Below are 23,291 nucleotides of genomic sequence, written 5' to 3' on the forward strand. Positions count from 1 at the left end.
ATAATATAATATATATCACTGGGTGAGTATACAGGCAGCTGACTACTGGAATAATATAATACCTAAATATCACTGGGTGAGTATACAGACAGCTGACTACTGGAATAATATAATATATATCACTGGGTGAGTATACAGGCAGCTGACTACTGGAATAATATAATATATATATCACTGGGTGAGTATACAGGCAGCTGATTACTGGAATAATATAATATATATCACTGGGTGAGTATACAGGCAGCTGATTACTGGAATAATATAATATATATCACTGGGTGAGTATACAGGCAGCTGACTACTGGAATAATATAATTCCTAAATATCACTGGGTGAGTATACAGACAGCTGACTACTGGAATAATATAATATATATCACTGGGTGAGTATACAGGCAGCTGACTACTGGAATAATATAATATATATATCACTGGGTGAGTATACAGGCAGCTGATTACTGGAATAATATAATATATATCACTGGGTGAGTATACAGGCAGCTGATTACTGGAATAATATAATATATATCACTGGGTGAGTATACAGACAGCTGACTACTGGAATAATATAATATATATCACTGGGTGAGTATACAGGCAGCTGACTACTGGAATAATATAATATATATCACTGGGTGAGTATACAGGCAGCTGACTACTGGAATAATATATATCACTGGGTGAGTATACAGGCAGCTGATTACTGGAATAATATAATATACATCACTGGGTGAGTATACAGACAGCTGACTACTGGAATAATATATATCACTGGGTGAGTATACAGGCAGCTGACTACTGGAATAATATAATATATATCACTGGGTGAGTATACAGGCAGCTGACTACTGGAATAATATAATATATATCACTGGGTGAGTATACAGGCAGCTGACTACTGGAATAATATAATATATATCACTGGGTGAGTATACAGGCAGCTGACTACTGGAATAATATAATATATATCACTGGGTGAGTATACAGGCAGCTGACTACTGGAATAATATATATCACTGGGTGAGAATACAGGCAGCTGACTACTGGAATAATATAATATATATCACTGGGTGAGTATACAGGCAGCTGACTACTGGAATAATATATATCACTGGGTGAGAATACAGGCAGCTGACTACTGGAATAAGGCTGGGTTCACACTACGTTTTCTCCCATACGGGAGTGCATACGGCAGGGGGGAGCTAAAACCTTGCGCTCCCGTATGCCTTCGTATGCGCTCCCGTATGTCATTCATTTCAATGAGCCGACCGGAGTGAAACGTTCGGTCCGGTCGGCTCATTTTTGCGCCGTATGCAACCGGACCTAAAACTGTGGTCAACCACGGTTTTAGGTCCGGTCGTAAAAGCGCATACGGCGCAAAAATGAGCCGACCGGACCGAACGTTTCACTCCGGTCGGCTCATTGAAATGAATGACATACGGGAGCGCATACGAAGGCATACGGGAGTGCAAGGTTTTAGCTCCCCCCTGCCGTATGCGCTCCCGTATGGGACAAAACGTAGTGTGAACCCAGCCTTATATATATCACTGGGTGAGTATACAGGCAGCTGATTACTGGAATAATATAATATATATCACTGGGTGAGTATACAGGCAGCTGACTACTGGAATAATATATATCACTGGGTGAGTATACAGACAGCTGACTACTGGAATAATATAATATATATCACTGGGTGAGTATACAGGCAGCTGACTACTGGAATAATATAATATATATCACTGGGTGAGTATACAGGCAGCTGACTACTGGAATAATATAATATATATCACTGGGTGAGTATACAGGCAGCTGACTACTGGAATAATATAATATATATCACTGGGTGAGTATATAGGCAGCTGACTACTGGAATAATATAATACCTATATTATATATCACTGGGTGAGTATACAGGCAGCAGCTGACTACTGGAATAATATAATATATATCACTGGGTGAGTATATAGGCAGCTGACTACTGGAATAATATAATACCTATATTATATATCACTGGGTGAGTATACAGGCAGCTGATTACTGGAATAATATAATACCTAGAATATATATCACTGGGTGAGTATACAGGCAGCAGCTGACTACTGGAATAATATAATATATATCACTGGGTGAGTATATAGGCAGCTGACTACTGGAATAATATAATATATATCACTGGGTGAGTATACAGGCAGCTGACTACTGGAATAATATACCGTATTTATCGGGGTATACCACGCACCGGCCTATAACACGCACCCTCATTTTACCAAGGATATTTGTGTAGAACATTTTTTTTACCGAAATATCCATGGTAAAATGAGGGTGCGTGTGTGCGCGTGTATACCCCGATACACCCCCAGGAAAGGCAGGGGGAGAGAGGCCATCGCTGCGTGCTTCTCTCCCCCTGCCTTTCCTGGGGTCTAGAGCCCTGCTGCCGCTGCTTCTCTCCCCCTGGCTATCGGCGCCGCTGCCCGTTCTCTCCCCCTGACTATCGGTGCCGGTGCCCCGTTGCCGGCGCCGATAGCCAGGGGAAGAGAAGCGGCGCCGGCAATGGGGCAGCGGCCGACAGCCAGGGGGAGAGAAGGGGCAGCGACACCCATTGCCGGTGCCGCTGCCCAGTTTCCTCCCCCCATCCCCGGTTGCATAATTACCTGTTGCCGGGTCGGGTCCGCGCTGCTTCAAGCCTCCGGCGTGCGTCCCCTGCGTCGTTGCTATGCACTGCACCGCACGGCGCACTGACGTCATGCGCCACGCAGCGCATAGCAACGACGCAGGGGACGCACACCTCTGCCCCATTGCCGGCGCCGCTTCTCTCCCCCTGGCTATCGGCGCCGGAAATGGGGCGCCGGCACCGATAGTCAGGGGGAGAGAACGGGCAGTGGCGCCGATAGCAGGGGGAGAGAAGGGCCGGCAGCAGGGCTCTAGACCCCAGGGCAGGCAGGGGCAGAGAAGCCGGCAACACTGGCTGTCTCTGCACCTGCAAAGCCGCTGCAGTTCATTGATTTAAAGCGCCCGCTTAAAATCATTGAACTGCAGCGGCTTATCGGCGTATAACACGCACATAGACTTTAGGCTAAAAATTTTAGACTAAAAAGTGCGTGTTATACGTCGATAAATACGGTAATATATATCACTGGGTGAGTGTACAGGCAGCAGCTGACTACTGGAATAATATAATATATATCACTGGGTGAGTATACAGGCAGCTGACTACTGGAATAATATATATATATATATCACTGGGTGAGTATACAGGCAGCTGACTACTGGAATAATATATATCACTGGGTGAGTATACAGGCAGCTGACTACTGGAATAATATAATATATATCACTGGGTGAGTATACAGGCAGCTGACTACTGGAATAATATAATATATATCACTGGGTGAGTATACAGGCAGCTGACTACTGGAATAATATATATCACTGGGTGAGTATACAGGCAGCTGATTACTGGAATAATATAATATACATCACTGGGTGAGTATACAGGCAGCTGACTACTGGAATAATATATATCACTGGGTGAGTATACAGGCAGCTGACTACTGGAATAATATAATATATATCACTGGTTGAGTATACAGGCAGCTGACTACTGGAATAATATAATATATATCACTGGGTGAGTATACAGGCAGCTGACTACTGGAATAATATATATATATATCACTGGGTGAGTATACAGGCAGCTGACTACTGGAATAATATAATATATATCACTGGGTGAGTATACAGGCAGCTGACTACTGGAATAATATAATATATATCACTGGGTGAGTATACAGGCAGCTGATTACTGGAATAATATAATATATATCACTGGGTGAGTATACAGGCAGCTGACTACTGGAATAATATAATATATATCACTGGGTGAGTATACAGGCAGCTGACTACTGGAATAATATAATATATATCACTGGGTGAGTATACAGGCAGCTGACTACTGGAATAATATAATATATATCACTGGGTGAGTATACAGGCAGCTGACTACTGGAATAATATAATATATATCACTGGGTGAGTATACAGGCAGCTGACTACTAGAATAATATATATCACTGGGTGAGTATACAGGCAGCTGATTACTGGAATAATATAATATATATCACTGGGTGAGTATACAGGCAGCTGACTACTGGAATAATATAATATATATCACTGGGTGAGTATACAGGCAGCTGATTACTGGAATAATATAATATATACATCACTGGGTGAGTATACAGGCAGCTGACTACTGGAATAATATAATATATATCACTGGGTGAGTATACAGGCAGCTGACTACTGGAATAATATATATCACTGGGTGAGTATACAGGCAGCTGACTACTGGAATAATATAATATATATCACTGGGTGAGTATACAGGCAGCTGACTACTGGAATAATATAATATATATCACTGGGTGAGTATACAGGCAGCTGACTACTGGAATAATATAATATATATCACTGGGTGAGTATACAGGCAGCTGATTACTGGAATAATATAATATATATCACTGGGTGAGTATACAGGCAGCTGACTACTGGAATAATATAATATATATCACTGGGTGAGTATACAGGCAGCTGACTACTGGAATAATATAATATATATCACTGGGTGAGTATACAGGCAGCTGACTACTGGAATAATATAATATATATCACTGGGTGAGTATACAGGCAGCTGATTACTGGAATAATATAATATATATCACTGGGTGAGTATACAGGCAGCTGATTACTGGAATAATATAATATATATCACTGGGTGAGTATACAGGCAGCTGACTACTGGAATAATATAATATATATCACTGGGTGAATATACAGGCAGCTGACTACTGGAATAATATAATATATATCACTGGGTGAGTATACAGGCAGCTGATTACTGGAATAATATAATACCTATATTATATATCACTGGGTGAGTATACAGGCAGCTGACTACTGGAATAATATAATACCTATATTATATATCACTGGGTGAGTATACAGACAGCTGACTACTGGAATAATATAATATATATCACTGGGTGAGTATACAGGCAGCTGATTACTGGAATAATATAATACCTATATTATATATCACTGGGTGAGTATACAGACAGCTGACTACTGGAATAATATAATATATATCACTGGGTGAGTATACAGGCAGCTGATTACTGGAATAATATAATACCTATATTATATATCACTGGGTGAGTATACAGACAGCTGACTACTGGAATAATATAATATATATCACTGGGTGAGTATACAGGCAGCTGACTACTGGAATAATATAATATATATCACTGGGTGAGTATACAGGCAGCTGACTACTGGAATAATATAATATTTATCACTGGGTGAGTATACAGGCAGCTGACTACTGGAATAATATATATATATATATATATATATATATATATATATCACTGGGCGAGTATACAGGCAGCAGCTGATTACTGGAATAATATAATATATATCACTGGGTGAGTATACAGGCAGCTGACTACTGGAATCATATATATATATATATATCACTGGGTGAGTATACAGGCAGCAGCTGATTACTGGAATAATATAATATATATCACTGGGTGAGTATACAGGCAGCTGACTACTGGAATAATATAATATATATCACTGGTTGAGTATACAGGCAGCTCACTACTGGAATAATATATTATATATCACTGGGTGAGTATACAGACAGCTGACTACTGGAATAATATAATATATATCACTGGGTGAGTATACAGGCAGCTGACTACTGGAATAATATAATACCTAAATATCACTGGGTGAGTATACAGGCAGCTGACTACTGGAATAATATATATCACTGGGTGAGTATACAGGCAGCTGATTACTGGAATAATATAATATATATCACTGGGTGAGTATACAGGCAGCTGATTACTGCAATAATATAATATATATCACTGGGTGAGTATACAGACAGCTGACTACTGGAATAATATAATATATATCACTGGGTGAGTATACAGGCAGCTGATTACTGGAATAATATAATATATATCACTGGGTGAGTATACAGGCAGCTGACTACTGGAATATTATATATCACTGGGTGAGTATACAGGCAGCTGATTACTGGAATAATATAATATATATCACTGGGTGAGTATACAGGCAGCTGACTACTGGAATAATATAATATATATCACTGGGTGAGTATACAGGCAGCTGATTACTGGAATAATATATATCACTGGGTGAGAATACAGGCAGCTGACTACTGGAATAATATAATATATATCACTGGGTGAGTATACAGGCAGCTGACTACTGGAATAATATAATATATATCACTGGGTGAGTATACAGGCAGCTGATTACTGGAATAATATAATACCTATATTATATATCACTGGGTGAGTATACAGGCAGCTGACTACTGGAATAATATATCACTGGGTGAGTATACAGGCAGCTGACTACTGGAATAATATATCACTGGGTGAGTATACAGGCAGCTGACTACTGGAATAATATATCACTGGGTGAGTATACAGGCAGCTGATTACTGGAATAATATAATATATATCACTGGGTGAGTATACAGGCAGCTGACTACTGGAATAATATAATACCTAAATATCACTGGGTGAGTATACAGGCAGCTGACTACTGGAATAATATATATCACTGGGTGAGTATACAGGCAGCTGACTACTGGAATAATATAATATATATCACTGGGTGAGTATACAGGCAGCTGACTACTGGAATAATATAATACCTAAATATCACTGGGTGAGTATACAGGCAGCTGACTACTGGAATAATATAATATATATCACTGGGTGAGTATACAGGCAGCTGACTACTGGAATAATATAATATATATCACTGGGTGAGTATACAGGCAGCTGATTACTGGAATAATATAATATATATCACTGGGTGAGTATACAGACAGCTGACTACTGGAATAATATAATATATATCACTGGGTAAGTATACAGGCAGCTGACTACTGGAATAATATAATATATATCACTCGGTGAGTATACACGCAGCTGACTACTGGAATAATATAATATATATCACTGGGTGAGTATACAGGCAGCTGACTACTGGAATAATATAATATATATCACTGGGTGAGTATACAGGCAGCTGACTACTGGAATAATATAATATATATCACTGGGTGAGTATACAGGCAGCTGACTACTGGAATAATATAAAACCTATATTATATATCACTGGGTGAGTATACAGACAGCTGACTACTGGAATAATATAATATATATCACTGGGTGAGTATACAGACAGCTGACTACTGGAATAATATAATATATATCACTGGGTGAGTATACAGACAGCTGATTACTGGAATAATATAATATATATCACTGGGTGAGTATACAGGCAGCTGATTACTGGAATAATATAATATATATCACTGGGTGAGTATACAGGCAGCTGATTACTGGAATAATATAATATATATCACTGGGTAAGTATACAGGCAGCTGACTACTGGAATAATATAATATATATCACTCGGTGAGTATACAGGCAGCTGATTACTGGAATAATATAATATACATCACTGGGTGAGTATACAGGCAGCTGACTACTGGAATAATATATATCACTGGGTGAGTATACAGGCAGCTGACTACTGGAATAATATAATATATATCACTGGGTGAGTATACAGGCAGCTGACTACTGGAATAATATAATATATATCACTGGGTGAGTATACAGGCAGCTGATTACTGGAATAATATAAAACCTATATTATATATCACTGGGTGAGTATACAGGCAGCTGACTACTGGAATAATATAATATATATCACTGGGTGAGTATACAGACAGCTGACTACTGGAATAATATAATATATATCACTGGGTGAGTATACAGACAGCTGACTACTGGAATAATATAATATATATCACTGGGTGAGTATACAGGCAGCTGACTACTGGAATAATATAATATATATCACTGGGTGAGTATACAGACAGCTGACTACTGGAATAATATAATATATATCACTGGGTGAGTATACAGGCAGCTGACTACTGGAATAATATAATATATATCACTGGGTGAGTATACAGGCAGCTGACTACTGGAATAATATAATATATATCACTGGGTGAGTATACAGGCAGCTGACTACTGGAATAATATAATATATATCACTGGGTGAGTATACAGGCAGCTGACTACTGGAATAATATAATATATATCACTGGGTGAGTATACAGGCAGCTGACTACTGGAATAATATAAAACCTATATTATATATCACTGGGTGAGTATACAGACAGCTGACTACTGGAATAATATAATATATATCACTGGGTGAGTATACAGACAGCTGACTACTGGAATAATATAATATATATCACTGGGTGAGTATACAGGCAGCTGACTACTGGAATAATATAAAACCTATATTATATATCACTGGGTGAGTATACAGACAGCTGACTACTGGAATAATATAATATATATCACTGGGTGAGTATACAGACAGCTGACTACTGGAATAATATAATATATATCACTGGGTGAGTATACAGGCAGCTGACTACTGGAATAATATATTATATATCACTGGGTGAGTATACAGGCAGCTGACTACTGGAATAATATAATATATATCACTGGGTGAGTATACAGACAGCTGACTACTGGAATAATATAATATATATCACTGGGTGAGTATACAGACAGCTGACTACTGGAATAATATAATATATATCACTGGGTGAGTATACAGGCAGCTGACTACTGGAATAATATAATATATATCACTGGGTGAGTATACAGGCAGCTGATTACTGGAATAATATAATATATATCACTGGGTGAGTATACAGGCAGCTGACTACTGGAATAATATAATATATATCACTGGGTGAGTATACAGACAGCTGACTACTGGAATAATATAATATATATCACTGGGTGAGTATACAGACAGCTGACTACTGGAATAATATAATATATATCACTGGGTGAGTATACAGGCAGCTGACTACTGGAATAATATAATATATATCACTGGGTGAGTATACAGGCAGCTGACTACTGAAATAATATAATATATATCACCGGGTGAGTATACAGGCAGCTGATTACTGGAATAATATAATATATATCACTGGGTGAGTATACAGGCAGCTGACTACTGGAATAATATAATATATATCACTGGGTGAGTATACAGACAGCTGACTACTGGAATAATATAATATATATCACTGGGTGAGTATACAGGCAGCTGACTACTGGAATAATATAATATATATCACTGGGTGAGTATACAGGCAGCTGATTACTGGAATAATATAATACCTATATATATCACTGGGTGAGTATACAGGCAGCTGACTACTGGAATAATACAATATATATATATATATATATATATATATATATATATATATATATATATATATATCTGGGTGAGGATAAGAATATATATGTAAAAATCCTTTTTTTTTGGATTGTATACTATACTATTCTGTATTCTCCATAAGGGTACATTCACAAGTGCAGGATCTGCTGCATATTTTCTGTAGTTGATTTTGCTACCCATTCAAATCAATGGGTAGCAAAATCAGCAGTAGAAACTATGCAGCGGATCCTTCCTGTACGTGTGTGAACATACCCTTATTATAGTAGATCCTGATGAAACTCTGCAGTTCCCAGGGGAGCCCATTATGCTTTATGTCCAGAACCAGGCCCACTGCTATGTACAGCTCCATTGCTCGGCTCTGTATAGCATAGAACAGGCACACAGCAGCCTATGGGTCAGGGACAGCAACTCACTCATCCATACAGCACGCTCAATGACGTCAGAGAGTTACTGCGCATGCGTCAAATACTTCCGCCCGTCTCTACAACTTCCGCCCTTACTGTTGTGACAACTTCCGCTGCTGGTGGTCCTAGAGGCGGAGTACGTCATGGCGGCCGCCTCAATGGAGACGGGTAGGTGTGAGTGTAAAGACTCAACAATAAGCGCGGTGATAACCTGTGTGTGTGAACAGGGGGTGCGGTATTCCGCGATGGTTCATGTGCGGTAATACTGACTGGTCTATCTCTATGGATACATCGGTAATACGTCACTCCTGTATACATGCTCAGTGTTACTGGCTGGGGCAGGTGTCTCTCTTATGTTATGGTAGATGACATTACGCCCACCAGCGGGGAGGGCAGCCGCATCTGCTCACTAGAGTCTTATACACACTGCACTTTGTCATTGCGGTTTCAGTGCGGGTTTCCTGTCTCAAAGGGTTTACAGGAGGGCACTGCCTCACGGCTGCAGCACATTCGTTCCTATGGCCATTTAGACATGGGTGGTACGTTTGCCAAGGTAACTGTATGATGCCTGACACATACTGCACAGGTCCCACTATCTAGAACAATGGTCTCCATACTGTGGACCTCCAGCTGTTGCAAAACTACAACTCCCAGCATGCCCAAACAGCCAACGGCTGTCTGGGCATGCTGGGAGTTGTAGTTTTGCAACAGCTGGAGGTCCACAGTATGGAGACCACTGATGGAGAATATTATCTGTGCACGGTATACGGTTACCTTCAGAGCAGAGAGTCCGTATGCATCAGCAGACTTAAATGGACACTGTCACTTTAAAAACTCCTGACAGGTACACTTTTTAAGGCTTTCTTGTAGTGAATGGGATGGTTTTTCACCAGAACTGGTGCTGTGTAATAAAACATTTTGCCTGAAGGGGGCATGACAGTCTGCAGCCTTCCCTGGCAAAATCAGATATTTGTTTTGGGGATGCCAAATGGCAGGACCTAGTGTGATCAGCTGACCTTCTAGGGCAGGGGCAATTTCCCTATAAATTGTCCTCTCTGTAAAGACTTTACAGTGGGTTGCACACCACAGCCATTAAAGCTTTTGTTTTATACAGACCCCAGATTCACACCCACTATATAATACCGACCCCAGAATCAGACCCCACTGTGCAGAATCTGAGGGACGCACATTTTTGGGTCTTTAAAGGGAAGTTAATAAAAATAAAAATGCCCAAAGCCACCACAATACCTGTTCTGTGTCCCCTGTAGTTATCCATGTGATTTTGCCAGCACCTGTGGCCCCTGTTGTCTCCTGAATATTTTTTTTTTCTTGCTTGCAGCCCAGACTACAACTTCCAGTAGTCAGTGCAGCTCTGTGTAATGGCTGCCAGCCAATTGATTTTGCTATCTGTGTGCATGCTAAGTGTTGTTGTAAACTGTACATGTCTTTTCTTTCAAACTGACCCCACCCCCAGCAGTAAATCATGCTATACTCTGAATGGCAGCAGTCAGTGATAAGATCTACAGCAGGAAAAGAGCAGTATTATGTGCTGAGGAGACTGTATGTTTGTTTTCTCCTGGCAAGATCCTCACACAGGGAGGGGAGGTGTGGCTTTAAAGGGGTATTCCAGGCTAAACCTTTATATATATATATATATATATATATATATATATATATAATCTCTATATCAACTGGCTCCGGAAAGTTAAACATATTTGTAAATTACTTCTATTAAAAAATCTTAATCCTTCCAATAGTTATTAGCTTCTGAAGTTTTCTGTCTAACTGCTCAATGATGATGTCACGTCCCAGAAGCTGTGCATGATGGGAGAATATCCCCATAGGAACTGCACAGCTCCCGGGACGTGAGTCATCAGAGAGCAGTTAGACAGAAAACAACAACTCAACTTCAGAAGCTAATAACTATTGGAAGGATTAAGATTTTTTAATAGAAGTAATTTACAAATCTGTTTAACTTTCCGGAGCCAGTTGATATATAAAAAAAAGTTTGGCCTGGAATACCCCTTTTAAAGCCAGAAATCACGTGGTGTTTGTCTTCCAGTAAGGTGGGGGCTAGTCTCATTGAGAGGTTTGCACAAAGACGAGCAGTTTCAGATTATGACGTCTTTCTCTCACTCCCTACATGTAAGTGACAGCTGAAAGAGGGAAACTGCTCTATATAGCTAATGAATGTTATTAGGACATATAAATAGGTTGGGGAGAGGGAAAGGATGGGCTATGGGTTTAGTTTCCCGGAGTACCCCTTTAAAGGAGAACTCCAGCAAAAATGAACTTATCCCCTATCCACAGGGCTCCTTTTTGCGGGCGTGTGGGCAGAGAAAGGAAGGAGGACGTGTCTTCTAGCATTGGCTGCTGGTAGCTGAGGTGCTGTACTGTTTTAGGGTACGTTCACACAAGCGGATTTACAGCGGATTTTACGCTGTGGATCTGCTGGTGAAGGCCTGCTCTATGCTGTCTTTACATGTGCCTGCTCGTAGTGGCAATTAGAGCTGGGTGGTATGACCAAATATGTGTATCACGGTATTTTTGTAACTTATGGCGGTTCCACGGTATATAACGGTACTTCTTTCAACCCCCCCCCAAATCATGTTACCCGCCAGCACTGTTCTGCTCCCCCCCCCCCAATTAATTATCAGCCCAGCGGGGTACTACTCGCATATGTCACCCGCAAGCACTGCCCTCCTCCTCTTTGTTGGGGGCCGCCGGCGATGGAACTCTATACTGTACAGCAGTGGTCTCCAACCTGCGGACCTCCAGATGTTGCAAAACTACAACTAACAGCATGCCTGGACAGCCAACGGCTGTCCGGGCATGCTGGGAATTGTAGTTTTGCAACAGCTGGAGGTCCGCAGGCTTGAGACCACTGCTGTACGCTGTATTCCTATGCCTGGGCTGCAAAAGATAAAGAAAATAAACTTTAACTCGCCTACGTCGGCCTCACTCTGTTCCTGGGGACGGGAACGTCGGACAGCCATCAGCCTATCACCGGCCGCAGCGATGTCCTGCCCCGGCCAGTGATAGGTTAAACGCACTGTCATGTAAGAAGCCGGCCAGATCTCCTTACATGACAGTGGGCTCAGCCTATCACTGGCCGGGGCGGGACATCACTGCGGCCAGTGATAGGCTGACGGCTGTCCGACGTTCCCATCCCCAGGAACAGCGTGAGGCCGACGTGGCCAACCTGTGGACCTCCAGCCGTTCACTGTCCGGGGATGCTGGGAGTTGAGTTTTGCAACATCTGGAGGTCCGCAGATTGGAGACCACTGGTGCACAGTATAGAGTTCCAGCGCCGGCGGCCCGCAACAAAGAGGAGGAGGGCAGAGCTTGCGGGTGACATATGTGAGTAGTACCCTGCTGGGCTGATAATTAATTGGGGGGAGCAGAACAACGCTGGCGGGTAACATATGATTAGTTCCCCGATGAGGGGACAGCGCTGGGCTGAGGGGCCAAACGGGTATTGCGGTATGGGAAAAATTAATATCGTGCAGCACAAAGATTTCGGTATGAACCGGTATACCGCCCAGCCCTAGTGGCAATACACTGCGATGAGCAGACACTGTGCAGCGATGTGCGCGGCTTACTCGCACATCGCGGCCACGCTCCCTGCTCTGAGCTAGGCAGAGAGCTCCCGCGATGTGCGAGTATACTGCGACTCGCACATCAGTGTGTCTGCATGTAGTGGTGTATTGCCGCTACCAGCAGGCACATGTAAAGACAGCATAGAGCGGGCCTTCACCAGCGGATCCGCAGCGTAAAATACACTGTAAATCGCTCGTGTGAACGTACCCTTAAAGTGGTCACGTCCCTGGAAAGTTAGCAACTGCGCCCCTGGTCGGCACCTCCTCACGTACCATGAATTGCTGACCCCTGTCTATCCCTCTGTGTGCTTGTGACTCTGACCCCTCACTCATTTCTCAGCTGGTGTGTGGAGGCCCATGCTGGGTTGTACAGCCCAGAATTGCGGAGCTCACGGGGTGTTGTACAGAGGAGTAGAGAGAATAATGGTCCAAGCCCAGTGATTCCCTTGTATGGTTGTGCTTCTGAACTGTACTACCCAGCATGGACCTGTCTCCCCACACCTGATCTGAAGAAGAGGTGCAAGATCAGCATTTTGGGTACACTATAAGGGCATGCACTTGTTCAGATGAAACATTGGGCGCCAGGCACTCGAGGCAGCAGGTTACTTTTTTTATTTGTGCCAACAAAGGATCTAGTTCAGTGATTGTTCAGTACCCCAACATTTGCTGTAAGGTCACAAGACACATTGGAGCATGCAGCTAATTTAGATCTGATGCGTATGTCTAGCCTTACACTGAGAGGAGTCTGCTGATAATGTGCAGTGGAGTGCGGCACAGCTCAATGCTTGGCACTTGGGGGGGGGGGGGGGATATTGTTAGTTTATAAAGTATAATGAATGGTCGAATGGGGAGTTTTGCCTAAAAATATTTTTTTTCCCCCCAGATGAGCAAGCAAGAATTCGATTCCAGCTGGAGTTGGAGTTTGTTCAGTGTCTGGCCAATCCGAATTACCTTAATTGTAAGTGTCCTACACTGGTATTGTAGGTGCCCATATGGAGCTGACCATGCCAGCAGGGCAGCGGAGGGGAATGTGAATTGCTGCTGTGCTACAGGAATCACTCTTGTCTCCGCGGAATATGATTCCCCTAAATTGGTTTATTAATGTAGGTGTTCATTTTGGAGACAAACAGAACTGGACGGTACAGGTCCTGACTGGTCCCATTGACTTTGAATGGGGTCCATCAGATTTCTGCCTATTGTTTTGCCGTAGTTTTTTTTTTTTTGTTAAATTCCTGTCATTTAAATGGAATTGCTGAACAGAGCTTGGTGCCAATGTGAACCTGTCCTTACTTTTTAGGCACTGACATAGTCCATAGATTTTCTAATATAGAATGTAAAAGTGTTCCAAAAGCTTAAATCTAATAAAATGTATAGCACCACTTGGCATGTTCATCATTAACTATTATATAGTTTTGTAGTATTCACAAATGTCTTGTGTCTTGCGTGATGACTGTGGGCAGGACACACATCTCACAACCCAAGTTGGAGTATTCCATCGCAACTAATGAAAGTAAATGTGTTTACATTGCAACACATAAGTTGCTGCACCCATGACCAGAAAATCACTAGAAATGTATCAGGTTTGCATTACAGGGGTACTCCACTGGAAAACATTTTTTTAATCAACAGATGTCAGAAAGTTGAAAAGATTTGTAAATTTACTTCTGTTAAAAAAATCTTAATCCTTCCAGTTCTTATCAGCTGCAATTTGCTCCACAGGAAGTTCTTTTCTTTTTGAATTTCTTTTCTGCCTGACCACAGTGCTTTCTGCTGACGCATCATGTCAGGAACTGTCCAGAGCAGGATATGTTTCCTATGGGGATTTGCTCCTACTCTGGACAGTTCCTAAAATGGGCAGAGGTGTCAGCAGAGAGCACTGTGGTCAGACAGAAAGAAAACCCAAAAAGAAAAGAACTTCCTGTGGAGCAAATAGCAGCTGAAAAGTACTGGAAGGATTAAGATTTTTAAATAGAAGTAATTTACAAATCTGTTTAACTTTCTGGCACCAGTTGATTTAAAACAAAATGTTTTCCAGCGGAGTACCCCTTTAATGTCCGGTGGCAGCAGCTTGCTTGTCGCCGTGCGACCACATTCTTTCATTAAAGTGTCACTGTCATTTGAATAAACTTTTGCCAATATTGTCCAGACATGTGTAAAGTTTACAGCGCACAGCCAATAACAATCTGGCTACCCCTAAGATCCAACCCTTTCACAACATAAGTCTATAGAGTGAAAAGTATGGAGGGAGTAAAGAGTGCTCTTTACAGGGCTATAACTCACGATCGCAGCAGGTCTCAGGACTTAGACCCGGCGCGATCTAAACGTTTGGCATTACATGTCAAAAGTTAATTAAAATTAGAGTGAAGCTTTAAAGGGGTATTCCAGGGAAAACCTTTTTATTTTTTATATCAACTGGCTCCAGAAAGTTAAACAGATTTTGTAAATTACTTCTATTAAAAAATCTTAATCCTTTCAATAATTATCAGCTGCTGAAGTTGAGTTGTTGTTTTCTGTCTGGCAACAGTGCTCTCTGCCGACATCTCTGCTTGTCTCGGGAACTGCACAGTGTAGAAGAGGTTTGCTATGGGGATTTGCTTCTAAACTGGGTGGTTCCCGAGACACGTGTCATCAGAGAGCACTTAGACCGAAAAGAACAACTCAACTTCAGAAGCTCATAAGTACCGAAAGGATGAAGATTTTTTTAATAGAAGTAATTTACAAATCTGTTTAACCTTCTGGAGCCAGTTGATATATAAAAAAGTTTTTTCCTGGATAATCCCTTTAAAGGGCATCTGAAAGATGGTTCACCTGCACTAAACAGAGTACACAGGCTTATGATGCGAATGAACCTAGTTAAAGTAAAATCACTCAGTCCGATTGGTGGTCCCTTTTCAGGGATATACGCTGTTAATTTTCCCCTCTGCACAATAGAGGAGGGAGCTAGCATATCGAGCATCTCTTCCTCCGTCCCCTCTGCTCCCATACGCCCACTCAGAGCCCTCACATGGGTGAATATTTAAGGTGGGAGGGTATATGGGGGGGACGGAGGAAGAGACGCTCGGTATATGCCGGCTCCCTCCTTCATTGCGCAGAGGGGATAATTAATATCAGCAGTGGTGTCTGATACAGCATATATATCCCAAAAGGAACCAGGGATGTCATTTATACACATTTTACTCAGATTTATCTGCACTTTAACCCTGTGTACACTGTTTTGTGTGAGTGAACCATCTGTCAGATTCTCAAATACAGGCTGTTCGACACTGCGATCTTTAGCTGTGCAATGTGTGTCGTGGCCCAAGTCCCCATGTAGCAAGATGTCCAGTTGGATGACAGAATCCAGCTCCATCTCTACCTGCAGAAGCAATAACAGGGGATTGTGGATGGATCCTGGTTTTGCATCTGGCTTTCAGATTTTGTCCAGACCTGATGTATCTCATGACAAATACAAACATGTAAAGAAAAAGATTAGCTCTAGGGTGCTGTTCCCCAATCAAGGTGCCTCCAGCTGTTGCAAAACTACAACTCCCAGCATGCCCGGACAGCCAAAGGCTGTCCGGGCATGCTGGGAGTTGTAGTTTTGCAACAGCTGGAAGCACCCTAGTTGGGAAACACTGGTCTAGGGAACCAAAGCCTGTCACAGAGCCTGTCATACTTTTCTTTTGTGTCAGAAGCATCAGATATACCATACATATGTGATCAAGCTTTGCTGACATCACGTTTCAAGTATATACCAGAGGTCTGACACGTGACACTGTATATTCTTCTAACAGCATACTGAGCCCCCAGGCTCTTGTGTTAAAATGTATGCCGGCCATTTGGCTCTATATACATGAAATGTGAACATGTCATCAATAATGGTTTTGCTTGTATTGACCGCTAATGTTAATCCAATGTGGATTGTAATTAGAGATGAGCGAACTTACAGTAAATTCGATTCGTCACGAACCTCTCGGCTCGGCAGTTGATGACTTTTCCTGCATGAATTAGTTCAGTTTTCAGGTGCTCCCGTGGGCTGGAAAAGATGGATACAGTCCTAGGAAAGAGTCTCCTAGGACTGTATCCACCTTTTCCAGCCCACGGGAGCACCGGAAAGCTGAACTAATTTATGCAGGATAAGTCATCAACTGCCGGGCCGAGAAGTTCGTGACGAATTGAATTTACTGTCAGTTCGCTCATCTCCAATTGTAATGTTTCTTTTTGTTTTTTCCAGTCCTAGCACAAAGAGGATATTTCAAGGAGAAACCTTTTGTGAATTACCTAAAATACTTGATGTATTGGAAGGATTCAGAATATGCTAAATACCTAAAGTAAGTTACCTGACGTGTATTTAGTGATTGGTTTATAGTATTGTCTGATTATCAGATAGTAACGTTGCATGTGATTCTAGAGGATTTCTACATAAAGAAAATTTGGTTAGTGCATTCACGTGACGGTGTCACTGTCCAGCTGCCATAATAATGGGAGAATTTCAAACCCGCCTCCTGCCTGACCCGCGCTGTACCCCATTCATTTTAGTGAGCCGATCAGAGTCCCAATATACAGTATAACGTATAATATAGGTTCAATAGACCATTTTCTAAATTGTGTGGGGTTACTCAATAAAATCCCACCTCTGTCAGCAGGCCGCAGCCTCACAAATCTTTGCCATTTCAGAGCTGGCAAACATTGTCACTATAATTTATGCTGGTTAATGGTATAAATTAAAGTAAATGCTGTGGTAAAGCAAAATCAACAAAAAATGTATTGCGGGCCTCTAGGTTGGCTCTAAAACATAAGGTTTACATGATGTGAGATTCCAGCTAGAGATGAGCGAACTTACAGTAAATTCGATTCGTCACGAACTTCTCAGCTCGGCGGTTGCTGACTTTTCCTGCATAAATTAGTTCAGCTTTCCGGTGGGCTGGAAAAGGTGGATACAGTCCTAGGAAAGAGTCTCCTAGGACTGTATCCACCTTTTCCAGCCCACGGGAGCACCTGAAAGCTGAACTAATTTATGCAGGAAAAGTCAGCAACCGCCGAGCTGAGAAGTTCGTGACGAATCGAATTTACTGTAAGTTCGCTCATCTCTAATTCCAGCCTTAGCTTTTCTTCATGCATTCTGCTATAGTGACACCTCATGATGTGCTTATTAATTGTTCTTTAATGGTTAAAATGTGCATCATTTTGTCTTAAATTCAGATTTTCCATTGCATTAAGTCAAACTCCCCCAGTTGCAGTAGTATGTTTACCAGAGTGATCCAGCCTTTTAAGACCCATCAATATTTGATCCGAGGGGAACGCCACCCAGCATCCGCATGTGCACACTGAAGCCTTTCAAATTTTGCAACTATAAAACCTCTTGTGGCAGTGTAAACCTACGTTATCTTGGCCTAAATGTAAATACTTGCAAAACTCACAAAATATCAATATTCCGGACCTATTTCTACGCGTTGTACTGTTCCTCCTAAATAAATGGACAATTTGGGGTTACTGTTCACCTTGCGAATAGGGCTATAATTGCTGACCAGAATACTGTGCATGAACACCATACTGGCATGCTAGGAGTTGTAGTTTTGAAACAGCTGGAGCCACCCTGGTTGTGACACTGCTGTCGCACTGAATAGACAATGTAGACACGTCCTATTTACAAGCAGAATAAAAACACACTTGTCGATTTATTCATACATTTTTGGCTAGATTCCTAGTGCGGCCAGTAGAGATGAGCGAACTTACAGTAAATTCGATTCGTCACGAACTTCTAGGCTCGGCGGTTGCTGACTTTTCCTGCATAAATTAGTTCAGCTTTCCGGTGCTCCGGTGGGCTGGAAAAGGTGGATACAGTCCTAGGAAAGAGTCTCCTAGGACTGTATCCACCTTTTCCGGCCCACCGGAGCACCTGAAAGCTGAACTAATTTATGCAGGAAAAGTCATCAACTGCCGAGCCGAGAAGTTCATGACAAATCGAATTGACTGTAAGTTCGCTCATCTCTAGCGGCCAGTGCCAACTTTATCAGTCAGTGCTAGGACCACGCTATCATTGCTATTTGTGTATTCCAGGTGAATTCTGCGAAAGAATGACCAAGATCATCATTTCAGAGGCGGAAATTCTGCAATGTGCAGCGTAATCCAATTGACAGTAATGGAATTCTGTTGCACTAGTGGAATTTCCAAGTGTAATTCCTAAGAAACATGACACTAGGAAATTCCATAGTGTGATCCTAGCCTAGTGTTTCCCAACCAGGGTGCCTTCAGGTGTTGCAAAACTACAACTCCCAGAATGCCTGGACAGCCTTTGGCTGTCCAGGCATTCTGGGAGTTGTAGTTTTGCAACACCTGGAGGCACCCTGGTTGGGAAACACTGACCTAGCCTAAGGGCTCATTCACACAATGGAATCTCTGCCCATAGATATTCTGGGTGGAGATTCTACCTGAAGCGGGTTCCAGCGCTGGGACTACTTAGAAATGCATTGTCTCAATAGACGGCAATGCATTTCAGAGTGGATTCTTCCAAAATAATGAACACGTTCTTTCTTTTGGAATCTGGGGTCTGAAATTACTCCGGCAGAATATCCTTCTGGAAAATTCTGTAGTGGAAAAGGTGCAGCAGAATCCTATGGAGAACATTTGGAGGCTGCCGCACCGTATTTTCTGTATAATCTGTAGTATGAATGGGACCTAACAGGTAGAATAACAGAGGGACGGTACAATGTAAAGATCTAAGATGATCAAAAATAACTTCATGGGGAAAGTATCTACTAAATCGACCATGTCAAGACATAAACTATCCCATACATTTTTCTGCTCCTTGGGATCTGGTTTTTAGTAAAGTGGAAATGGCCACATAATATGGGCACCTCTGCCATTCAGGTTCTTATTCTGCCACTTACAGCTGTGCTCTTGTTGTTTTCCCCCAGATACCCACAGTGCCTGCACATGCTGGAGTTACTGCAGTATGAACACTTCCGGAAGGAGCTGGTGAACGCTCAGTGCGCCAAGTTTATTGATGAGCAGCAGATCCTACATTGGCAGCATTACTCTCGCAAGAGGATGAGGCTGCAACAAGCCCTGGCAGAACAGCAGCCACAGAACAATACCATTGGGAAATGAAAGACATCACCCCCCACCACAACATGTCTGACTGATAAACTTTGTCCTAAATGATCATATTCTGTACTTCAGGTCACCCACTAGATATGGGGTGAGACCGCGCACAAGCATCGTGAATGCAGCGTATTGTATCTGGAAAATCTGTAGTGGAAAATATCAATTTAAGTTTTTTACAAATAGAAGTGAGAAGATCTGGACCTGGCACCACTGGGTCAGCTTTGTTGGTTTCTAAAGAAGGTTATTGACCTGTGGTTCTGTCTCCATTAAAAGAAAAACTGAATTTACTAGATAGAACTGGTGGAGCCTGAGAGGCAGGTGTTAATGTGTGGGTGGTATTGAACATTACAATATTTTGGATTTTCCTTCCCATCATGGGAATTTTCACAAGTAGGAAAGGATCTTGTATGATCTTTTGAGCTTGAAGGGGTACTCCGGCGCTAAGACATCTAATCCCCTATCCAAAGCATGGGGGATAAGATGACTGATCGCGGGGGTCCCTTGTGATCTTGCACCCAGTTAGAATCAGTCCCCGGAGTGTGTTCGCTCCGTCCCCGTGATCGCCAGTAATCAGACCCGGAGCGAACATGCTCCGGGGACTGATTTTAACAGGGTGCTGCATGCAAGATCATGGGGGTCCCCAGCAAAGGATAGGGGATAAGATGTCTAATCGGGGGGCGGGGGCTTCTGGCTGCTGGGACCCTCGCAATCTCTGGGCCGGCACCATAGATGCACTGAACATGGGGGCTTGGGGCTTCCAAATTTGTGACACCACACTGTTCCCATTCATGGAAGGGGGCATGACTGCTAGTAAACAGCTGTCTCCCCCCCTCCCGAAGACATGAATGGAGGGGGCATGATGGCAGAGGTCGCCTATCATTCAGCACAGAGCTCTGTGCATCGGAGTTCGCTCCATGCATCAAATTACAGGGTGCCAGGGGGGGTTCCAGCAGTCGGACCTCCCACAATCAGGCATCTTAGCCCCTATCCTTTGGATAGGGGATAAGATGTTTAGGGGTAGAGTACCTCTTTAAAGCTCTCAGAAGCAGGAAAAAAAACAAGCATTTGGGGACTAGAATGTGCAGAACAATAGCTGTGGGGATCTGTAAAGTTTTGTTTTTCCATAAGCTGCAGCTGAATTAGTTGGACTTCTAAACCCTGTACATTACATGTTATACTCAGTCTTTTCCCCCAACACTATATACATATCTGCTCTGCTCCTCTTGCTCTGTAACATGCTGCTTGCAAAATAGAAAACATTTTCAATGGACAGGTTCCCTTTAAATGGACTGTTACAACCCTATATGAATGTTTTCCTTCTCTTGCTGTTTTCAACATTTATTAGGTCTTTAAAAACTAGTTTCAATAAACAATTTTAATAGAAATCAAATTTCTGTGTAATGTATCTTATGGTATTACTTTCAGTGATGAAGAGATTGACTCATTGTTTGATATGACACAAATCCCCTGCAAATGACAAGGTATGCTTGAGAGGCAGTAGATACCGTAATTTTCTTCACCACATGTTAATGGGGTTTTGTAAAAGGGAACATGTCTGAAATATATAGGCTTTCTCCATACAACAAACTCCATTTTTATTGTGTGTGTGTGTGTGTGGGGGGGGGGGGGGGGAGAGAAATGGTTACAGGAAAAATGTCAACTGGGCAGCTTCTTTAACCTCTTCAGGACACAGGGCGTATGGATACGCCCTGCATTCCGAGTCCTTAAGGACCGAGGGCGTATCCATACGCCCGTGGGAAATCCGGTCCCCACCGCTAGCCGGTTGGGGACCGGAGCCGGATGCCTGCTGAAATCATTCAGCAGGCACCCTGGCACATCGCCCAGTGGGGTCCTGAGACCCCCCCATGTCGGCGATCGGAGAAAATTGCATGTCAATTCAGACATGCGATTTTCTCCAATTCCGGGCTGATCGGGTCTCTGGTGACCCGATCACCTGGAAAATAGGGCTGATCGGAGTTGTCAGCAACAGCCCCCAATCAGCCTAAAGGATTGGAGTGAGATCGCAAAGCTGCGATCTCCTCCTATCCCCTGCCATTACTCAGAACGGAGTTCTGACCAATGGCAGCGCAGGACAGGGGGTTGCCATGGCAACCCCCCGTTCTGCCCGCCCCTGGATGTCGAGGGGCTCTGGAAAGAAGAGAGAGGCCGTACCTGCAGGAGAAGATGCGTGGGGACCTGGGATCTTCGCTGGAGCCTGCAGGATCCTGATCAGGTAGGGAATAGACAGTGGGGGGGGGGAATTGAAAGTTAAAGTAAATCGATCTTTACTGTGGCAACCATTAGGGGGGGGCCAAACTGCAATGCCCAGAGAGCCAAAGGCTGTCTGGGCATGCTGGGAGTTGTAGTTTTGCTACATCTGGAGGGTCACAGTTTGGAGACCACTGTTACAGTGGTGCCCAAACAGTAGCCCTCCAGATGTTGCCAAACTACAACTCTCAGCATGCCTTGACTGCCCAGGCATGCTGGGAGTTGTAGTTCTGTAACATCTGTCCCTTCAGATTTTGCAATTTTCATGACATTTTTAAAAATTGCTGCTCTATTTTGAAGCCCTCTAATTTTTTCAAAAAGCAAAAATATGTCCATGTTATGATGCCAACATAAAGTGGACATATTGTGTTCGTGAAGAAAAATAAAAATGTTTTGTGAATATCCATTTTCCTTACAATTAGAGAGCTTCAAAGTTAGAAAAATGCAACATTTTCAAAATTTTCATGAAATTTTGGGATTTTTCACCAAAAAAGGACGCAAGTAACGCCGACAATTTACCACCAAA

At 42.6% G+C, this 23,291-nt stretch overlaps 2 protein-coding genes across 5 annotated transcripts in view; one reads left to right on the forward strand and one right to left on the reverse strand.

Annotated features, from left to right (window-relative positions):
* The window catches only part of LOC130356634 (coiled-coil domain-containing protein 63-like), a 136,072-nt gene extending 126,257 nt beyond the window's left edge, over positions 1–9,815 (reverse strand). For all 4 annotated transcript variants that reach the window (XM_056558415.1, XM_056558414.1, XM_056558413.1 and 1 more), the window contains exon 1: positions 9,661–9,815. In XM_056558415.1, coding sequence (XP_056414390.1) covers positions 9,661–9,711 — 51 coding nt within the window. In that variant the 5' untranslated portion in view covers positions 9,712–9,815. The remainder of the gene's footprint in view (positions 1–9,660) is intronic.
* Positions 9,816–9,881: 66 nt separating this feature from the next.
* On the forward strand, positions 9,882–21,887 carry MED31 (mediator complex subunit 31). The gene is made up of 4 exons (XM_056558416.1): positions 9,882–9,980; positions 14,295–14,369; positions 17,625–17,721; positions 20,308–21,887. Exons 1-4 carry the CDS (start codon positions 9,956–9,958, stop codon positions 20,498–20,500), a joined length of 390 nt encoding a protein of 129 aa, XP_056414391.1. The 5' UTR covers positions 9,882–9,955; the 3' UTR covers positions 20,501–21,887.
* The last annotated feature ends 1,404 nt before the right edge of the window (positions 21,888–23,291 follow it).

The sequence above is a fragment of the Hyla sarda genome, chromosome 2 (genome assembly GCF_029499605.1).
Source record: "Hyla sarda isolate aHylSar1 chromosome 2, aHylSar1.hap1, whole genome shotgun sequence".
NCBI lineage: Eukaryota > Metazoa > Chordata > Amphibia > Anura > Hylidae > Hyla > Hyla sarda.